Source organism: Lissotriton vulgaris, chromosome 3_2, assembly GCF_964263255.1.
Source record: "Lissotriton vulgaris chromosome 3_2, aLisVul1.2, whole genome shotgun sequence".
NCBI lineage: Eukaryota > Metazoa > Chordata > Amphibia > Caudata > Salamandridae > Lissotriton > Lissotriton vulgaris.
The window spans coordinates 149,021,237-149,041,740 of NC_141690.1; the positions used below are offsets into that span (position 1 = coordinate 149,021,237).

The 20,504-nt window shown below is 41.0% G+C and overlaps 1 protein-coding gene across 1 annotated transcript in view; it reads right to left on the reverse strand.

Annotated features, from left to right (window-relative positions):
• Positions 1-20,504, reverse strand: part of C3_2H4orf50 (chromosome 3_2 C4orf50 homolog) — a 369,543-nt gene that overhangs the window by 106,605 nt on the left and 242,434 nt on the right. Inside the window, exon 6 of the mRNA XM_086964107.1 lies at positions 15,527-15,583. Within this exon, the coding sequence (XP_086820233.1) occupies positions 15,527-15,583 (57 nt within the window). The remainder of the gene's footprint in view (positions 1-15,526; positions 15,584-20,504) is intronic.

Genomic DNA, 20,504 nt, shown 5'->3' on the forward strand with positions numbered 1-20,504 from the left:
CCCTGAGACTTCAGCAAGAGGCAAGTTCTTTTTCAAGCCCTTGGAGATCCTTCACAAGTTGAAAGCAAAGTACACAAAGTTTCTTTTTTCTTCCTTTGGCAGTAAGGCAACCACTGCAGGCCAATCCCCCAAGCAGCACTTCAGCTTAGAAATAGTCTCTCCTTAGTTTCTTCAGGTTCCTCTCCTCAGAAAAGGTTTCTTCTTGTAGTCCTAAGTGATCTAATTTCATGGGATCAGGATCCCAATATTTATACCCCAAAATTCTTTGTTCTCTGAGGGGAGAGGGGCCTTTGCTCAGTCCAAACCAGTTCTGGAGCACTCTGTTTACCAGACTTCTCCTTTCCTTTCACAGTGCAGGGCAGAAACATCAGACGCCCCACAAGAGGTGGAGCCAGTATTTTGGAAGGCAATTACAGTCCTGGAGCACTTTTATTACATGACTCCTTCTCTTCTTTCAGTGTGCAGGGCAGAGACATCAGGCGCTCCACAGATTGTGGAGCCAGCATTGTGGAAGGCAGGCAAAGCCCTATTCAAGGTTCAGGTGCAACTCCTCCCTCCCATCTAGATGTAGATCTCTCTATTCACTACTGGGTGACTCAGCCTTGTCACTCTCAAAACCAGACATAGGAATACACAACCTAGCAGAGGCAGGTTTGAATGGTTAGATAAGCAAATACCTACTATTTAAAAGTGGTATTTGCAAACACAGAATATTAAAATAAACTTTACTAAAAGATGTATTTTATTATTCTAAGTTCAGACATTCTTAACTCGAATTTCTACCATGTTCTCTGAGACAGTTAGGATTATAAAATGTAATAACTCTAACAGCCCATTCTGGCCTATGGAGTACAGGTAGCCTTGCAATAGTGAAAAACAAAAATGCCTGTAATTCACTATTAGGACAGGCCACACACACCAGGGCTTGTCCTACCTTATACTTACAATGCACCCTGCCCTTTGGCCTACCATATGGGTGATTGATATGAAGAAAAGGGAAGGTTCAGGGACTTGGAATTGGGTGTACTTCCCCAGTAAGCATGACAGTACCAGACTGCACGCAGGCTCTGCAATGGCAGTCCTTAGACACATTTTACAAGGCTGCTTCTGTGGGTGGCACAACCAGTGCTACAGGCCCACCAGCAGCATTTGGATTACACACCCTGGCACACTCAGTGCATTAGATTAGGGTCTGACAAGTAAACCAAAAATGGAATCACTAATCCATACATCAATTTACAACAGGGAGCACTTGCACTGTGGCACTGGACAGCAGTGGCACAGTGCCCAAAGCATCGTAACACCAGCAAAAACACATGAGGCAACAGCAAAAATGGAAGGGAGACCCACGCCAATGGAGCCAGGTCTAACACTATCTAAATACCTCCTGAAGAGTATTGGATGATGGGAGAGGAGTCTGCTCTTTCGCCTTAGGGATAGCTCTATAAAATACTCCCTTTGCTTCCTTTTGAGATTTAACAATAACCTTGAGCAAACACCCTGTCCGTGTGGTACTGGCAGTAACCAAACTGTGGTACACTTTTTATTATTTTGTAACTTTTACGGAAAATATACGAAACAATATCTGATTCCGTATTTCAAGGCATTTTCCAACATTGATTATAGATCAGCGCATCTTGAGATTCTTAGACTCGAAAGCGACGACTTGATTTTCCGTCAAGTTTGTTTCTGAAAGCGGCAGTCCGCTCATGTATCTCCATGAGTGATCTTTAATGTGCTAAGGGCACTTGGCCACATAATAATGTTCTTTTGTGTATAGTCATTGTTATCAGTAACACTTGTACTGTGCTGCTAATACTGTTTACAACTAATTGTACTTGCCCACATAATAATGTTCCTTTGTATATAGTCATTGTTATCAGTAACACTTGTACCTTGCTGCTAATACTGTTTACAACTAATTGCACTTTATTTTAATATGATGTTGCTGCTAAATGCCTGTCCAAACCTTTTTAATGTTTTAACTTTGTCTATTAACTTGTAAATTGCTATTATGGTACTGTTGTCGTATATTATGCCATTTAACATTGTATACAATTGTGGTCTTTTTATCAAAGCTACTCCTTTTTATCCAGCTTTAAGCACCGCAGTTTTAAATAAGCATTTAAATAAGAGTTGTATTTCTGTTGGTGGTGATTGAATTGTGCTTTTATGGATATTCGTATCCGAATAAAGATGATTGAATTGAATTGAATTGATTTTCCAGGAGAACTGAAAAGCTTTGTAAATCCTGATGTATGGGATTTTACAGGTAAAGAAGTAGGCCTAATGGCAGATGTCGATCCCATAAAAGTGACAGTAAAGGAAGGTGCAGTTTACCCAAATATTTGACAGTACAAAATGAGTCCCGAAATAAAAGCAGGAGTTGCACAAGAAATAGGGGGTTTGGTTGAACAAGGCATTCTAGAAGAAATAATGAGCATTCCTTGCAATTCACCTATAATTGGCATAAAGAAACCCAACGGAGAGTAAAGGGTGGTCCAAGACCTCCGTAAAATTAAGAAAATTGTCGTCCCATTCTGCCCAATAGTACCAAATCCAGCAGTGATTCTGTATAAAATACCATGGGGAGCAGGATGGTTCACTGTAATTGATTTATGCCATGCCTTCTTTTCCATCCGCCTGCATCCAGATAGCAAATTTCTATTTTTGTTCAAATTTGACGAGCTTGTTTACGTTTGGAATAGTGTTTCTCAGGGATACAAGGAAAGTCCGTCTATTTTTAATCAAATTCTGAAAAGGTTTCTTGAATCACTGGTGCTGCCCAGACAATCCGTTCTGGTGCAGTATATCGATGATCTATTATTGGCATCAAGAACAAGAAATGACTGTGTAATTGATTCTATTGCATTGTTGAACCATTTAGCAAAGGGTGGACATAAAGTGTCCCCAGAGAAATTGCAATACTGTACAACCTCAGTCAGGTATCTGGGACACCAGATAGAAAGAGGGGTCAGAAGAGTGACATCCGAAAGAATCAAAATAATTCAAAACATGAAATTACCCCAAACGCAGAAAGAAATCAGAATGTTTCTCGGAGTTGTAGGTTACTGCACGCAGTGGATTGTGGGATTTGGGGTGCTTGCAAAACCATTGATTCAAATGACAAAGAAACGAGCAAAAGACCAAGTCGAATGGGATAATGAAAGCATGACTGCCTTCTTAAAATTGTGCAACAGTGTATGTGAAGCTCCAGCATTAGGGATGCATGATTACTCAAAAGAGTTTGCACTATTTTGTGACACAAGAAACAATTGTGCTCTCTCAGTTTTAACCCAGACCCATGGATTAATGCGACGACCTGTGGCATATTTTTCTGCCACATTGGGCCCAGTGGCATCAGCACTGCCAGGTTGTCTGAAAGCGGTAGCTGCAACTTGTATGAGTCTTGAGCAAAGTGAATCCGTCTTTATGGGACAACCTGCAAAAGTATATGCTCCACATTCAGTCGTGATCCTGTTAACCAGAACACATACTCAGCATTTAACTCTTAGTCGGATGACTAAATATGAAAGAATTACCATTCGTTCAGTAAACGTGACAATAGTGAGGTGCACTGTTCTAAATCCAGCAACCTTGTAGCCCAGGTTCTCACTTTGAGGAAATGAGAGAGGAAGTCAAACATGATTGTATCGATTTAACTGAATTCAGTACTAAACCTCGCACAGACATACATGAAGAACCTTTAAAAGACCCGGAGCATGAGTTATTTGTAGATGACTTGTGAATGCGTCATGAGGAAGGAGGACTAGGTGCTGCCTATGCTGTGTGAACATTATCCAATATAGTCGGAGCATCCTATTTACCAGGAGTCAAGTCTGCACAAGTAGCCGAATTGATTGCTTTAATAAAAGCGTGCAAAATTGGAGAGTAACCATTTACACTGATAGCCAGTATGGTTACGGGGTTGTGCATGTCTGTGGCCAGTTATGGATGCAAAGGGAGTTCATGACTTCTTCAGGAACCCCTTTTAAAAATGGACAGTTTGTAAAAGAATTACTTGAAGCAATTCAATTACCTAAGTGACAGCCGGTAATCGTTATGCTGACCAAGTGGCCCAACACTGTGCCAAATATAAAAGGGCAGTAAAAAGAAAATCGAAGCATGTGGAAATTACTGCCAACTTATGCTATTGAGAGGTGTGAATACATGGGAGGAAGTGAAAGATTTACCATGTGAAGAAGAGCCCAAAGAAAGGAAAGACTGGCAGAAAATAGGGTGTCAGATAAGACCTGAAGATGGCATAATAGTTTACCTAGATGGGACACCAGTGCTACCTGACTGTATGCTTGCACCAATGGCCAGAATGGGGACACACACATAGGGAGAGAGGGAGAGATGCTATGGTGAGATTATTCCGATGGGACTGGTTCAATGCGAAGTTCAGGAACATAGCAGAGGGTCTTTGCCAGAGATGCCTAACATGTCATCGATTAAACCCTGGTAAGAAAACTGTTGCGTGTCCTGGGAAAATTGGGAAAGCAGAAGGTCATTTATCAGACTCCAACTTGACTTCATTCAGTTACCTGCTTGTCAAGGTATAAAGTATGTCTTGGTCATTGTCTGCCTATTTTCAAAATGGGTGGAAGCATACCCTACCCACAGGAATGACAGCTTAATTGTAGCCAAACTCCTTTTGAGAGAGCTCATTGCTCGGTTCAGTTTTCCAGTAGCGATTGAGTCAGACCGAGGAAGACATTTTAATCATGAAATGATTGCTCTAATCTGTGAAGCATTTAAAAATGAGCAAAAATTGCACTGTGCATACTGCCCAGAGGCTTCAGGAGTGGTAGAACAATTGAATGGCATAATCAAAGCAAGAGTGGGAAAGATGTGTGAATCTACCCAATTAGAATGGCCTAATACTTTACCTCTTGTCCTGATGGGACTCAGAAGCATTACAGACAAGAAAACAGGCTTGAGTCCCCATGAAATACTCATGGGAAGGGCAATGAGACAAGCACGTGTGCCAGGACAACATCTTTTAACTATATCTGATGATTTAGTGTTGGAGTACTGCAAAGAGCTGGCTGACCAAGTGCGTTCTATCTCTCACCAGGTTGGGGAAGACGTTGTCGCCAGACCAGCAACACCAGCACATGACCTGAACCCAGGTGATTGGGTAGTGCTTAAGAAGCATACTCAAACATCTTGCCTTGCACCAAGGTGGGGAAAACCACCACAAGTAATTTTGGTTACCACCGCAGCTGTAAAATGTGCAGGAGTTCCACACTGGATTCATGCCAGTCATACGAAAAAGGTGACTGAACCTGATGAAACTGAGGCTAAAGGTTGCGCAGCTGAAGGGTCTTAAGATATCGATCCTGAAGTAGCTGAAGAAGAACAACCGAGCACCAGTCAAGATGACTGGATTCCAGTAGTCGACATACCTGCAGAATATGTGAGAACCATGAGTCAAACTTATCAAGATAGACAGAGTGATAGTGAGGACGAGACAGGTGTAGAAGAAGGTACTCAGATCATAGAAATACAAGTCAAAAGTGATTCTGAGGAGGCCCAGATAGGGAATGATCCAGTAATCGACACTCCACCAAGAACTCCAGAGTCTGAAAAGGGACAGATAGAAATTAGGGCGGAGGACCAGACAGGCGTAGACCATAGTGTTCAGGAAGAAGAAAGAGAATCAAACAAAAGTCAAATTCAGCAGATTACTGAACAAGGCCAGATTTAGTAACCAGGCAGAAAAAATAGAAATAAGACCTGGACCTAGTCAGGTAGAGAGGGCAACGGAAGACAGCATTGAACTAGATGTGCCACAACTGAATGAAAATAAAAGAGCTTTTGAAGAGGGCAAAAGCACAGTGCCAGCTAAAAGACTCAGAAAAGGAGACAAGTGGCCTAGATTTGTCAAAAGACTGAGACTACGTTTAAAGACAATTAATGAAGAACCTGCACAAGTAAACGTAGTTACAAGTCAAACTGATCAACCTGTGATACAACCAATAAGGAGAAGTCCACGGCTAAAGAGACTGAACAATAAATACAAAGGCCCGAGTGGACCTACATTGTTTTGGAAGATTTTGAAAACCTGGAAATAAGTGACGAAAGTGAAGAAGAATTGATCACTGATCAAACTGACGAAGAAGTGAGATCCACCTGAAAATTCGCACAGGGTAAAGGCTGTGTAAAAGTTACAAAGAGGGGTTGAATCTCCTTTAGACAGAAATGGCTGATCATACTGTTAATGGAAGACTGAAAAGAAATTGTTTAAAAACATGCTGCAGAGTATGTTTATGTGGTATAGTAATAGTAATTATAGTTTGGATAGGACTAACAATACCTATTCCTTACATGATGAGTAAAGAGACAAAGAATGAGATTAATGGACAGTTGCCAATAGATACAGAAGAACTACAGACATTAGATACACCAAAAAGAGTAGATACCCAAGAGAAAGCACTTAGCATTAGACAGCGAAAGGCAGACTTAGAAGCACCAGATGAGGAAGGACTGCATTATAATAGAATCAAAAACAGAACTCATTTAAAAGTATTTGCAAACCTATTAGTACACTATGTAGAAGCAATGGAAATAGAAGACTGCTATGTTTGTATGAAGCTGCCTACTTCGGTAGCTGAAGATGTAACGTACCACCATTTGCCGCTAACATATGGAATTTCATGTAGCATTTTAGCTAGTTTATTCTATATGAAAGGACCTTTACAGTATTATTATTCTAATTTAGACGTGATATTTTCTGAACTTCCTATACGTAGAAACCTGAATCCTGTACATACTACCAGAAATGTAGTACGTTACATGAGTGAATATTTTCTAACTATAGGTACAATAGATATATAATATAGGTGGCGCACACAAGAATAATCTAACATGTTTGTTGTAAGAAAAAGAAAAGATATTTTTGAATATGGTTGAGAAAAGGAGAGAGAGTTTCCAAAGAAAGGCAAAAGATAAGAACCATAAAATTCCTAAATGGGCTGAAAGAATAGGGAACACCTCAAATGGTGGAGCTAATGCTGTTACGTTGCTGGATTTCGAAAAGAAGGGAAAACTCTGTCTTCACAGAGAAAAGACTAGTTATTATAACAATGTATTCATTGGTTCCAGTGAATGTGAACACAATTTTAAGGTAATTGGGGGTTGGGGTTTCAAAGATGGAACTGAACCTGTATTTCTTGGAGTCTATTATATATGTGGGAACAAGGCTTATTACAAATTACCAGATCACTGGTATGGGAGTTGTTATTTTGGAATAGTTTTCCCAAAGATATATCATGTGGATAAAATCACTGGAAACAATGAAGAAACTAATGGATTAGTACGTAGTAAAAGAGCTAGTTTGGTGAAGTAGTAGGTGATATATATAGTGCATTGATACAAACAGTGGGAGTGGCTCTGAATACGCACAGAATCTGCAAATTGTCAACAGTAGTAGATCGGTTATCAACTGACACTGCCGGAGGTTTCTTGGTGGTCAATACCGAATTGTTTGCGATCAGATCTATGGTTTTACGAAATCGACTCGCTCTTGACACGCTATTGGCAAAAGAAGGCGGAGTCTGTAGAATGTTGAAAGCGCAAAACATTGTTGCACTTACATAGCAGACAAAAGTGTTGAAATTAAGAGGTATGTGAGAAATATTACAATTTTGGAAAAAGAGCTCAAACCACTAGAGGTTGATAGTGCATGGAAGAGGCTTACTGATGGTCTCTCCACAATAGGTAGTTGGTTTTCTAATCTAGGAGAAAGTCTTGTGAGTAAAATACTGATGCCAATGGCGGGAATAGGTTTACTAGTTTTAGGAATAATAATTTGTTGCAAATGTTGAAAACATAAAAAGAAATATTCAATGGATAGGCGAGGAGTAAAAAGAAATATTGATGAACTCGAATTAGAAGAAATGAATAGTAGAATATACAAGAAGATGACAAATTCTCATAATAATAATGAGAAGAAGCAAAATAGAAGGTTTGAAGAGATTGAATTGGGTGAAATGTGAAAAGTTGGCATCTGTTTCATCAATTAGTGATGATATAAAATATCATCAAAAAGGGGATTGATGGAGCAAGGATTCGCACGGGAAGCGACTTGCTCCTACTCATGAACCTCGAATAACGTTAACTATGTAACCAACATGTTTGTTTTACTAATTTTACACCTTTTACATTCACATCGGGTGTCCGAGTGAAGCTTGCTTATGTGTTTACTAACCATAATACGCTTGCATTTAAAATGGCTGCTGCTACGCAAGATTTTCTACTGCGCATGCATCTGTCATACTCACGTGACATGACGTACTCGGAGCTTTGGAGGGAAACTGTCGCATCTGTGCACGAGTACTAATATGGCTGCTCTGTGTTCTCACATGCAAGAAGCTTGTACTGCTGCTTTTGCTAAGCTGTTGGTTCTGCCTAATCCTAATGCTCTAGTCTATTATAAAGTAATGGGTATAGTTAGAAATTCATGGTATACAATGTATTCATTTATTCCGTGTTCTAAAACTGTTTCTCTTCTACTTTTCATGTATCATATTCTTTGGGCCTGGGAGGTGCTATTACTCCATTTTGAAAATCCTTCTGCGCATGACAAGCTACAGAGAGGAGCTGAACTCGTTGTTATTGAAATCGAGCCAGAAGACAGTGACAGCCAAGATGCGCCTGGGAAGCGGACATCTGACCCTGCTAGAAGAAGCTAAATTGCATACAATGTATTGGTCAATAGAACATCCATTGTTGGGTGGAATAAAACGTCATGTGAAAGTAAATCTGATGGGGCGGGAACGGAAAATTAATATTCAACACTGAAATAACAACATTTTAGGTGGTGTGATGACCTGTCCTCTTCCTTTGTCCAATCGAAATTGGGGATCCTTACACTTGCAACATTGGGGGGTGGTACACTGACCTGGAAAACAGTATAACTAGAGTAGGGTTAGCGAGTTAATTTGTCCGACTTGTCCGAATAGCTGACCCGTCACTGACCCAACGCACTCAATAGGTGATTAAGAACAGAGGGCTGCGGAGCACTCTGTCAGAAGATTCGCTGACCCAATCGGGGTTTTGGGAAGCTGAGGTGCTGGTAAAGCACTTTGCTGGTGCATGCTGTAACTCAATCGGGGTTTTGGCTGATTCCTTGCAGAGAGGGAGTAGCGCAGGAGTTGTAACTGAACTGCCGGTGCTGGTCTTAACCTCTGGAGGTCCGGTCCTGATCCAAATTTGGGGTTTCCTGTTCTGATTTATGAACTGCACCTGCCGGCCTACTGGCACTGCAACCTTTGGGGTTCTTCTGTCCTTTTCAACTGACCCGTGGCCAGGGTTGGTCTTCACACCATTCTAGGTAAATATAAATCTGTGTGAGTAATTGTCAGTATAATTTGCGTCCTTTTCTTTACCCTCCCTAAATTGCCAAAGCTTTATCTGCATATGTTCCTTTTCTTACCTTTCCCTTGGTAATTGATAAAGTTGTGTTTACTGAATTAATAGCATGTTCCATTTTCTTACCCTCCTTGTATTTGAATGCAAATGTTTTCATGATTGCATAAATGTTCCCTTTTTCTTCACCCTCCCTTTAAAGTAATTAAACTTGGTTATTTGATTGAATAGCTTGTTCCATTTTTACCTTCCCTATAGTTATATGCTAAAATTTGGTTTCGTCATTGCATATTGTGTTCCCATTTTCCCAACCGTTGATAATTGCGAAAGCTGTGTTGTTTTAGTATTTTCCTTATTTTTTACCCACTCTTAGGAAATTGTGCAAGTTGGGTTTTAAATTAATAGCTTGTTCCTTGTTCTTACCTTCCCATTATTCTTTTGCTAAATGATTGTCATTATATATATTTTGCATAGTTATACAATAGTTCTGATTTTGATTATTAATAGTCTTATTGCTTTTAATCTGTGGATTATGACCTTTGATGATGATTAGATAAAGAGTTTTAAAACTTCCCGAGTCTGTGGTTATTTTATGAGTGCAAATGCTAATTGTTATTGGCTACCTAATTTAAACTAACTCCCTGATCCAAGAGGTTACAGGTACCAGTGATAAGGATTGGTAAGTCAATGGTATAGGACCTAGTGGAATAAAATAAACTGATAGTAGAGCGAAGGTTACCTGATTGAATAAAATGTATAATTGAATTATGGGCCCAGGTGAGTATTGGTAAAATTATAGTCGGGTGACCTGCGTGCCCTATCAATAATTTAGAGCATAAATGGAAACTTCACTACCATGAAACTGACCAAAAAAATACAAAAAAGCAATTATGAACTATAAAGCTATGATTCTGCAAGAAAAATCATCCTATTTTACGAAGAATATACACAGAGCCAAAGATTCCTCTAAAGAATTATTTAATATGGTAAAAGCCCTGTCTAATTCACCACTCAGACTCTACGTCACAGAACGAACTCCACTGGCTGCCTATAAAGAAAATAATCACTTTTCAGGCCTTGTGCATTGACTTTAAGGCACTGCACAACTCTGGACTGCATTTTTTCATTTAGACGTTTCACAGGTACATGCCTTCTAGATCTCTCCGCTCCATGACCTCCAAATATGTGACAATCCCCATCTTCAGGAAGGCTCGATGGTGCGGCAAAAGTTTTGTGGTTAGCACCGCAAAAATCTGGAATTCCCTTTCCGTCAATCTTAGAGTCACAAAATCTTCTTCAGTTTAGAAAGGCTTTGAAAACATGTCTTTACAATCAAAAGACATACTCTATTTCCCATATTCTCTCAGCATTCTGGCTCCTTCCAAGGCAGCGCCAAGACACCCTCAGGTAATCAAGCGCTATATAAAATATATTAAAATAACATAGCCTATCTTGTAGTTTGGCTACAGTAGGTTATATTTCCATCTTGGTACCCTTGCATCTTTTAGAATTTCTGGGTCCGCTCCATTATAGTTTCAGTCATATCTTTGTACGCAATCCTCCATCACTTTGTGGAACCTGTACCTCCAACCCACCCAAGGATTGTGTCCTTCAGAAGTCAATCTTCTGCCATTACTCTTCTCTGATGTCTCTCCTCATGCTCTCTGCTTATCCTTTGCATCGATTTCCCATTATCTATCTTTTATTCAATATACTTCAAACTCATTTATGCCCCTCTTTATATTGACGTCTCTTTTAATGACCTTGTTCGAAAGAGTGCCAAATGCGGTTGCTTATTTAGGCCAATTATTAATTTACTTCTACACATTGTAAGTACAGGTGTTCTCAATGTAAGGATCCCTCAAGCTGAGGTATGTGTCTCAAGGGCTGGGTACACCCATGTCTACTGCGCTAATCTCGGCAAATTGTTTCCTCCTCAAGGTAGTAGGAGGAGAAGGGAGTAGTTACTGCCAAAGAACCCTTGTGCTCTAGACTGTGGTACAGTCTTCAGCATCTCAGATCCCAGGGAAGGAGGGTGAAATGCTGCCCTGCTTTCTCAAGAGAGGAACAGCCTTTGAGGACCACTGCATGCAGCCAAAATCCCACAAAATGTGCGGGAAGCACAAGAGTTGGCAGCCATTTTGGGTGGGGCTAGACTATAAAGACCAGCCCTTTTCTATACTAACCACCAGTCAATGAAGGTCCTCTCATCAGTAGCAGATTTTACCGGTTGCGCCTGAAGAAACTTTGGACAACTAGTGCATTAGCCAGGGATCAATTTACACACAGCAGAGCATGAGGGCAGCCTCCAGTACAGGTCTTATGGTAAAAGCCTCCCCTCCTCTGTTCCATCTTGGGCCCTGGCGACAGTTATGAAAAAACTGAGTTTCTTGTTCACTGGAAGGAAGAATTGGCTACGATAAAGAGAGAGAGAGTGTGTGTGTGCGCGCGCACATGTGTGTGCGAGCTCAGAAAAACCACAGCCAACCGCATCATGCGGGGGTGGGGTTAATGGGAACTCTATGACTCAAGAGAACTGACACAGGTTTTCAGGTAACAAAGACAGAAAACTGAACTTCTGGCATGTACAGTACCATATGGGGTCGGATTTAAGACCAGTTCCTGGAGTCTGTGGTTAAGACTGGAGGCACAAAGCCTTAGAGATGTAGACTTTGCCTTCAGCTCGTTTGGACATTGAAAAGCTCATACTAAGGTGATTGTAGAGATGACTGTTGAAAGGAGTTTTTGTGTACTGGAATGAAGGTTCTAAGTAATGTACCTAGTCAGTAGAGATGTAAACAATTGTGGTTTGTATTTTACAGGCCTCAACTTTTCTTGCTCTCCTCATTCCTCTTCATCCTTCCCATTCCCTTCTAATGACACCATGATCCCAGCTTTGTGGAGATTAAGTGGGTGTTCTTTACACTCCTCAATTTATCGCTTGTCTGCAAGAAAGAAGGTAGGAGTTTAACTCATAATCAGTGGATTAGACCAAACGTTTGTCCATGTTGGCTCAGCATGTGGGTAACTGGCCTTCTGTTTGAATGGTAAAGCAGTCGCAAATTTCGATGACTAAACTGGTAATCGCAAATTGTGAATGCATATCCAAGGGTTCCCGGGAGCCTAAGGCTCCCTGATGCACCCCCCAGACAAAAGTAAGTGTGCACATGTGAAGCACACACATGCCGTAAGGGCATGTGTGCCCTACATGGCACTTTGAAAAATGCATTTTTGTTCATTTTTCAAAGCATGCACAAATTACAATCAACTTGAAGTTGATGCTAATTAGCATTTCCTAAATGACAAGTTCGCATTTATGAAAAGCTACATGCATCAGCAAATAGGAATTCGCAAATTGCAATTCCCCAAATGCATTAGCAATTTAGGTAATTGGAAACAATTGACATTACCTAAATTGCGAATGACAAAAGGTACATGCAGCTGAAAAGGCCTTTTTCCGTTTACAAACAGTTTTGCGAACGGAAAAAAGGCTTGATGCATGTGCCCCAAAGAGTTTATATAGGACCTGGGTCAAGCATCAGAGTTTAAAAGGCACAACTGTTAGTTTGTGAAGTGTGTAAAACAATTGGAATGCAAACCTTAATATGAATAGGGGGTAAAATGAGACAAAAAACTGTTTATGGGCCCAACCTTTTATATGTGCAAAACATATAGTGTTTTCAACAGTTATTTGCTTTTATTTAACATATGTGTGGAGATTTCATTCTCCATTATAGAACCCAGTGATGCCATAGTATGACATCACTGGGAGATTCTGTGAGAAGGGTCAGTTGATGAAGCTGGAGGTTGCTGTACACTTGTACTGCTGTACTTATATGAATAAAGACATTTTATTCATTAACCACTGCCTCTGTGGTTACTACATTTCATGGCGACGAGGGTGGGATTCTGCGCAGGGGGCAGAGGACTGAGTGACCTCCACCCCTGGAAAAAGAAAAATGAGTGATTTCTAAACTGTGAATAAATGTATTGTTTTGCCAAGGCTTGTCTGTTTGTAAAGAAGAAGACAGAGTTAAGCAAGGAACTAATTTGCGAATTGGACATTATAAGAAGCTGTATTCTTCACATTGTGACATTTAAACTATTATTATTGCTTCTTTTAAAATATTCTTGTCCACGACATTTAAAGCAGTTCAACTTATCTTCGTTGACATCAGCGTTTGAGGAATTCTAAGGAGTTTAGAAATACATGTTATTTTAATTATCGATGCATTGGAATCATTCATGTACTGCTAAAATATTAAAAGTAAGCAGCGTGAGTATGAATCTGACAAGGAAGCAAGCAGCGCAACTGCGATGGAAATAGTACTGAAAGTGTGTTATTTCACTAAATCTACTTGGTATGAAGATCGGTAAATGCTTAATTGAATATAAACCTGCTCAACCAAATCTAATGCTACTCCAAGAATTTCTAGATGGTTAATATCAGTAATGGAGTACAATTTTTCAATTGATTTTGTTAGAGGTAACAAGAATGTTATAGCTGATTGTTTGTCACGGATGCCAATTGAGGAGGAAGAAGAGAATTTTTATTTGGTATCTGAGGTGGAATCTCCATGTATTGTCAATGAATTAGATTTAGCCTTGAAACAAGAAGAGTGAAATGAACCCTTGAGTTATGATAAGGAATACGCTGAGCTCAAGGACGTTATACTTGATGGTTGGGGAGATGTAATGAGCTTGAATGAGGAATTAAAGAAATATTTGAAAGTCAAAGACCAGTTAAGTATTCATACTGATAAAGTCTTGAGAAGCAATCGTGTAGTTCCACCCAAGATGTTAAGAAGTAAATTAATCAAACTGATACACGAGGGACACTTAGGGAGAAGCATGTGCAAAAGGAGATTGAGACAAAATTTTTGGTGGCCGGAAATGGATAGAGAGGTAGAAGAGGTAGTAAAAGATTGTCAAGCATGCAGTAATAGCGACAAGTCTAGGGTAATCCGGTAACCACCACTAGTTGTGTAGGTATCCCCAATCGACCCTGGGAAAAATTTGCGTTGGATTTTCTTGGGCCAATTGAGAGATTGGGTGTGAGAAACAGATTTTTAATTGTGTTAGTTGATTACCACAGTAAATGGTTTTTGGTGAAACCAGTAGAACATATTACATCAGAGGTAGTGATTGAGTTTCTGAAGAGTGCATTTTTAGAAGAAGGAATGCCAAAGTGTCTGGTTACGGACAATGGAGTACAATTGGTTTCGAGTATGATGTCAAGGTTTCTTACAGGATTGGGTATAAAGCATGAAAGAGTGGCGTTGTTCAGACCACAAGCCAACGGATTAGTTGAGCGAGTTAATTGCATCATAGTGGACAACATTCAATTGTCTTTGAGTAATGGTTTAAAGTAAAGAAGAACTAGACAAGATGATCTGGGCTCACAGGGTGACTCCTCATTCGATTACTGGTGTATCACCTTTTGTGGCTTTAAAAGGAAGGGAACAAGCAACCAAAGAATCTACTGTGTGGTTGCAGAAGAAAGATCAAGTTTGGGTGGATAGAGAATTAATAGCAAAAAGAGTTAAGGAATCTCAAGAAAGGAATAAAAATGATTATGACAGAAGGAAAGGAGTGAAGGATGTTAAAATCATTATTGGTGATTGGGTGGTTATGAAGAAAATGGGATTTGTGAGAAAAGGTGAGAGTAAGTTTTCCAGACCATAAAGAGTGATAAAAGTGTTAAACTCAGTAATAACTTTGGATGATGGAAAAATGTGGAGTATAGGTAATTTATGCAAGGTGGATGTTCCCAATTCTGTTGAGCAATTGGTGCAAATGTAAGAAAAAAAATATATATATATATATATTATTGTGTATTATGTTATTGTTGTTGGGTATATTCATTTCTTGTTATTGATTTTAATATGTATAAGTATTTATGTGTTATTACAATTCCTTGTAAGGGGGGAGATGTGTGGAGATTTCATTCTCCATTATAGAACCCAGTGATGCCATAGTATGACATCACTGGGAGATTCTGTGAGAAGGGTCAGTTGATGAAGATGTAGGTTGCTGTACACTTGTACTGCTGTACTTATATGAATAAAGACCTTTTATTCATTAACCACTGCCTCAGTGGTTACTACATTAATTTTAATGAAAGATTATCAATCTCAATCTGGTACATTACCTTCAAGGGATGTGAAAACAGTTCATTTTCTGTCCGCTTTTTCAGACGTTTGCCACACTAAAAACACATGGGAAAAAGTTGAGTGTTAACATTGTACCAATTTCACAGTGGTAATTTGCGACAAACACTTCTCACAATATGCAAAATGTTGTTCAGTCGTTCACTCTGAGGCGCTAACTAGAAAGCATATTATTGCTTTATCTTTACAGATATATCTGTGAAACCCCAAGAGAGCACATATCAACAATTTATGATTTAGAGCATCCAGAAAAATATGTTTAAAAATCAAAAGAAAGATATGTTACGCAAGGCACCATATACAAAGAAAAAGCGTGCACTTGCAAAGCCAATAGGTGTGACTTTGTCCAAAAGGCACAATGCATACAGCAATAATTCATTTATTACATGGAATGCTGATCAATGAGGAACACCTGATTGGCAGACAAGTGATATGTGAGGGAGAGGTGGTGTGCTGCCTGGCCCCTCTGCAGCACCACTATCAGGGTGGAATGCCCCTGAGGAAATTGTGGCGGTGCCACTACTAGTTTTAACCTGTCCATCCCAGGGTCTGAGAATCGGCAGCGTTGCGTCTGCCGTGCATTACCAGGCACTCAGAGTGAAAAGGAAACACAAACAAACTGCTCTATCTCTGAACAGTCGGCCCATCAGATCTGTGCAGCTTGTGCTCTTTGGACCTCTGATGCATAGCACCCGTTTAGAGAGGCGCAGCCTCAAATCATAGCGCTGAACGAAAGCCCTCCAAACCTAATGGAAAGCTCTGATTCAAGCTATCAATGTGATTAACATAGCAGGGATTGTAATGCAGCCAATCACCATGTAGCTGGAGTCAATTTCTTGAGTGCCTCTTCAGACACTAATTATTTTTTTTAAACAAATATATGTGAAAGTTGGGCTGTGAGGTGCACTATCTGACCTCATTTTTAACACATTTCTTGGTGAGAGAAAGCTTCTAAATCCCCTTGGTGTAATTAGGGGTAGCTTTCCAGTTTCACCACTTTGAAATATCACTAGCCGTGACTGACCATCTCTAACATCGATATCAGTTCTGCAAAATTACAGGTGTCATAGAACTGAAATCCCTCACACTTTGACCCCTTATGAAGGGATGCGCTGTTGAATTAAGCAGAGGGAAAGGTAATGAATGAAAACCATAGAAACTAAACTGTTTCTTATCATTCTGTTGAGTTTTGGTTCCTGAACGCTGCATTTCTACAGTGATCAGTGACCATTACAGAACTTTGTAACATAACTACAAATCTTACCAAGTGAAAATGCAGCTGCACAATGTTCTGGAATGTTAGAAATGGGATTTCTGGTTGACTGGGGCAGAAATCCCGCAGGTTTCTAAGCCCCGATCTGGGCATTAGAAGAAAATGAAGCGCTCCGCCTGCCTCCCACTTCAAGTTACAACCATGGAGCAGGCAGCGTTTTTCTCCAGGAACCTGCCAAGGGTAGAGCTGGCACAGTCAGGCCAGCACACTAGGTCTCCTCAGCAGAACAGCAGTCCCTTTAGCTGCCAAGCAAGGCAGCAGGTCAGTCCCCCTGCAGCGGTTCCTCCTGGCACACTGCAGTCCACGCAGTGAGCTCTCCCAAGTTCAAGAAGCTCAGCCCAGACATGGGTTCACAGCCCCAATATTTATATAGCAAATGTATTTGTTCTACCCAATGGCACAGTGTCTGTGCCTAGTCTAAATCAGTTCTGGGGGGCACTTACACATCTCTTTTTAGAATGCATGACAACCCTCATTGTTAGTGTAGGTTCTGGCCCCAGACACACCACAGGGAGGAAGAGCCAGCTTTGTGTAAAGCTGGCACACTCCTATTCAAGACCAGGTGCCACTTCTCCCAATACTCCAAATGCAGATCAGCCTATTGAGCCTAGTGCTGACTCACCCAGCCCCTCTGGAGCCACTGCACATCCCCAGCCCCTGTCTCATATCAGGAATTACCACTGAAACTCATATCAGGGAATCCCCAATGCATTCCTATGAGAGGGTAGCCTCACAGTAGTGAGAAACCAAATAGGCTGTTTGTCACTACTAGGACATGCCACACAGTTAAGGCACATAACCTACCTTTTCCCTACAGTGCACCCTGCCCGTAGGGCTAGCTAGGGCTTACTTCAGGGGTGACTGATATGTAGTAAAAGAGGAGTCACAGACGTGGCACCCACTTTATGTCCCACAACATAGCGGCAGTAAACTGCGCACACAGGTCCTGCAATGGCAGAGGCCTGAGACAGGTTTGAAAGGCTACTTTGATGGGTGGCGCAAGCAGTGCTGTAAGCTCACCAGTAGCATTTAATTAACTGGCCCGGGTATATGAAATACCAATTTACAAGGGACTGATAGGTAAATTAAAGACACCAGACAGGTGTAGACCAATCTTACCATGTGTACCATAGAGAGCACATACACTTTAACACTGGACAGCAGGGATAAAGTGCCCAGAGTCCTAAAACCACCAACACCAGGTCAGAAAAAATACTAGGAGGAAGGAAAAAAGTTCTGGAATGACCCGGCAAAAAGGACCAAGTCCAACGTGGAATAGAACTAGCTAATGATGTTTTATATCATGTGCTGTCATATAGATGCTGCTTTTCTATATACTGTGTTAAGTTAGCATGAGTTTATTAAGTGTTTAAACAACATATTTTCCTTTGGCTTCAGTTTGCACACGACACATAATTGTTATTGTAGCTTTCAACCTAGACGAAAGATGTGATTTATTTGAGAATAATATGTTATTGCTCTGATATCAGTCGTGCTCGGTACACTGTTTGAACAGTGAGTGCTGAACCCTCTAAGAATAACCTAACACAAGGTTGCTGGGAGCTCTGATCCTCGCACCACTAGACATAACACAAATACAGTTGCTGCCAACATTGGGCTCTAAGCGGGTTTAAGATAGAGTTACTGAGAATGCAAATAAACACTTGATGGTGCTTCGCATGCAGAGAGCTGGTAGCTGATGATGTGATCCTCTCCTCCTGACAATTTAGAGGTATGGGCCCGCCCTGCTAAAACCCAAATGAGACCTTCTTAGATATAATATAGTATGCTAAATAGGGAGCGCGAAAAATAGGTGATACAAATTTCTATTGATTTTTGCATTATAATATGTTATCACCGTTTGCTTATCATGGATTAGTGACTATGCTGATAACTCTGATTTTTATAATATGTCTTCTTGTATTATATAAGATACTGCGTTTGAGAACCTTGCATTGAATAAAAAATATTTCAAAATTGCACGTGTCCTCTTTTACTCCACGTTCTGGTTTGAAATAATTATAGAGCGAAAGAGTGTTCAAGTGTTCCACGATACCTGAGGTAACCTAAGTTCATGTTCTGGTTTGTCTAAGTCATTGGGAGTTTGTTATGACCAATGAGAAACTGTAGCTAGCTCGGTAAGGGGATTTTGGATACTGAGGTGAGTTTTGGGTCACCCTAATTCACTGAGGTTCCTGATCTCTATGCACAGTTCTGTAAGAGAACGGAATCCCTGCTACAGTGCCACAAGACCTGATCTAGGAATAGACACTGATATACCTGAGAAGCACGTAGGAAGAGCAGCAGCAAGATGCTTTCCATAAAATAATTAAACAAACCACCGCAGAACAGAGGGCATAGGCAGCCACGGAGCATGAAGGCCACTCTGTCATTTTCTCTGCTAACGGAGAAGTGTCACTGAGGGCCCTAAACATACCCCAATAGATAGAACAACTGTAAAAGAGATTCAGACATGAGGAATTAGTCCTCATAGCAGCGACAATGAAAGCTGAAGCACCTGATGTGTTGGGCATTGAGTAAGGCCTCCAAGCGAGGAGCCCCAGCCAAGTGAAGACCGCGAGAGGAAGGTGATCATGCAAACAGGAAGCCATTACTCTCAGCAACACTCAGACTGAGAAAATAGTATTGGTGGGATGATTTAAACCCACACTGCAGAGAAGGAACAGGTCCTCTGGTTCACTGGAGCATACCACTTAGGGAGAGGCCCCTCGGCCAGCAGGCCTGAACATCCGAACAAGGTACTCACTCTGGTATGCTACTGAAAGGAAAGTTTGGTAGGGTGTATACACCTGCTTTAAGAGGAAAGGGTAGACCATAGAAGTGTAGACAAATGGAACGAGCCTGCCGGCGTGGTGGCGATTGAGAAACCACCCTACAGGCACACCCCAGAAAAATGTGACCCATATATGGTTCAGGTATGAAGGAGGAAGCTAGGTAAATGCTCCTGAGGGTGAAAAACACATAAAGGTGAAGGCAAATGATTTGTTACAGACATGAGGTAGCAGGACAACAAAGTTGTGCCTTTGTAATGATCTGAATGGGAGAACATATAGCACTGCTACAGCTGTGAAACAAGACTGAATGCATGGACGCACAATGAATGCAGAGACAATATGGCATGCCAAATAGGGCCCAGCTGCATAAGGCCTGGATACCAGCTGGGTATCAATGAATGTCTATTGCTATTACTTCAGGAGAATGTCATCTTTATAGACTCAATTGTGAAGACTTATTCTATGACGACCAGGATCACTTAGGGACTTCTGAACTGGGAAGCCTCTCCCCCCTCTGTACCACAATTTGCATCCTTGTAGTGGGCTAGAACAAATGGACACCCATCTACAGAAGACTTTGTCATAGCAAACACCTGCCCACGCCATTAAATAATAGCCTCAAAGTAGGTGAATAGTAGTGTGGCATAGCAGGAAATATAAATAAAAAAATAAAAGCGTGTAGATCAGTGACAGCAGTGCCGTGAGGGGAACGGCTTACCGGAATCTTGCATTTGTGCTTCTTTGGGGCTGCAATCAGACACCGCCATCACTCCGCCGTGAGGGAAACGGCTAGAGGAAACACCAGCACGGCCGCGCAGGAAGCATCGCCGCCGAGGGCAGGGAACTACCAATCCCAGGTGCCCCGGCGGCTGTGATGCCTGCTGAGCGCCC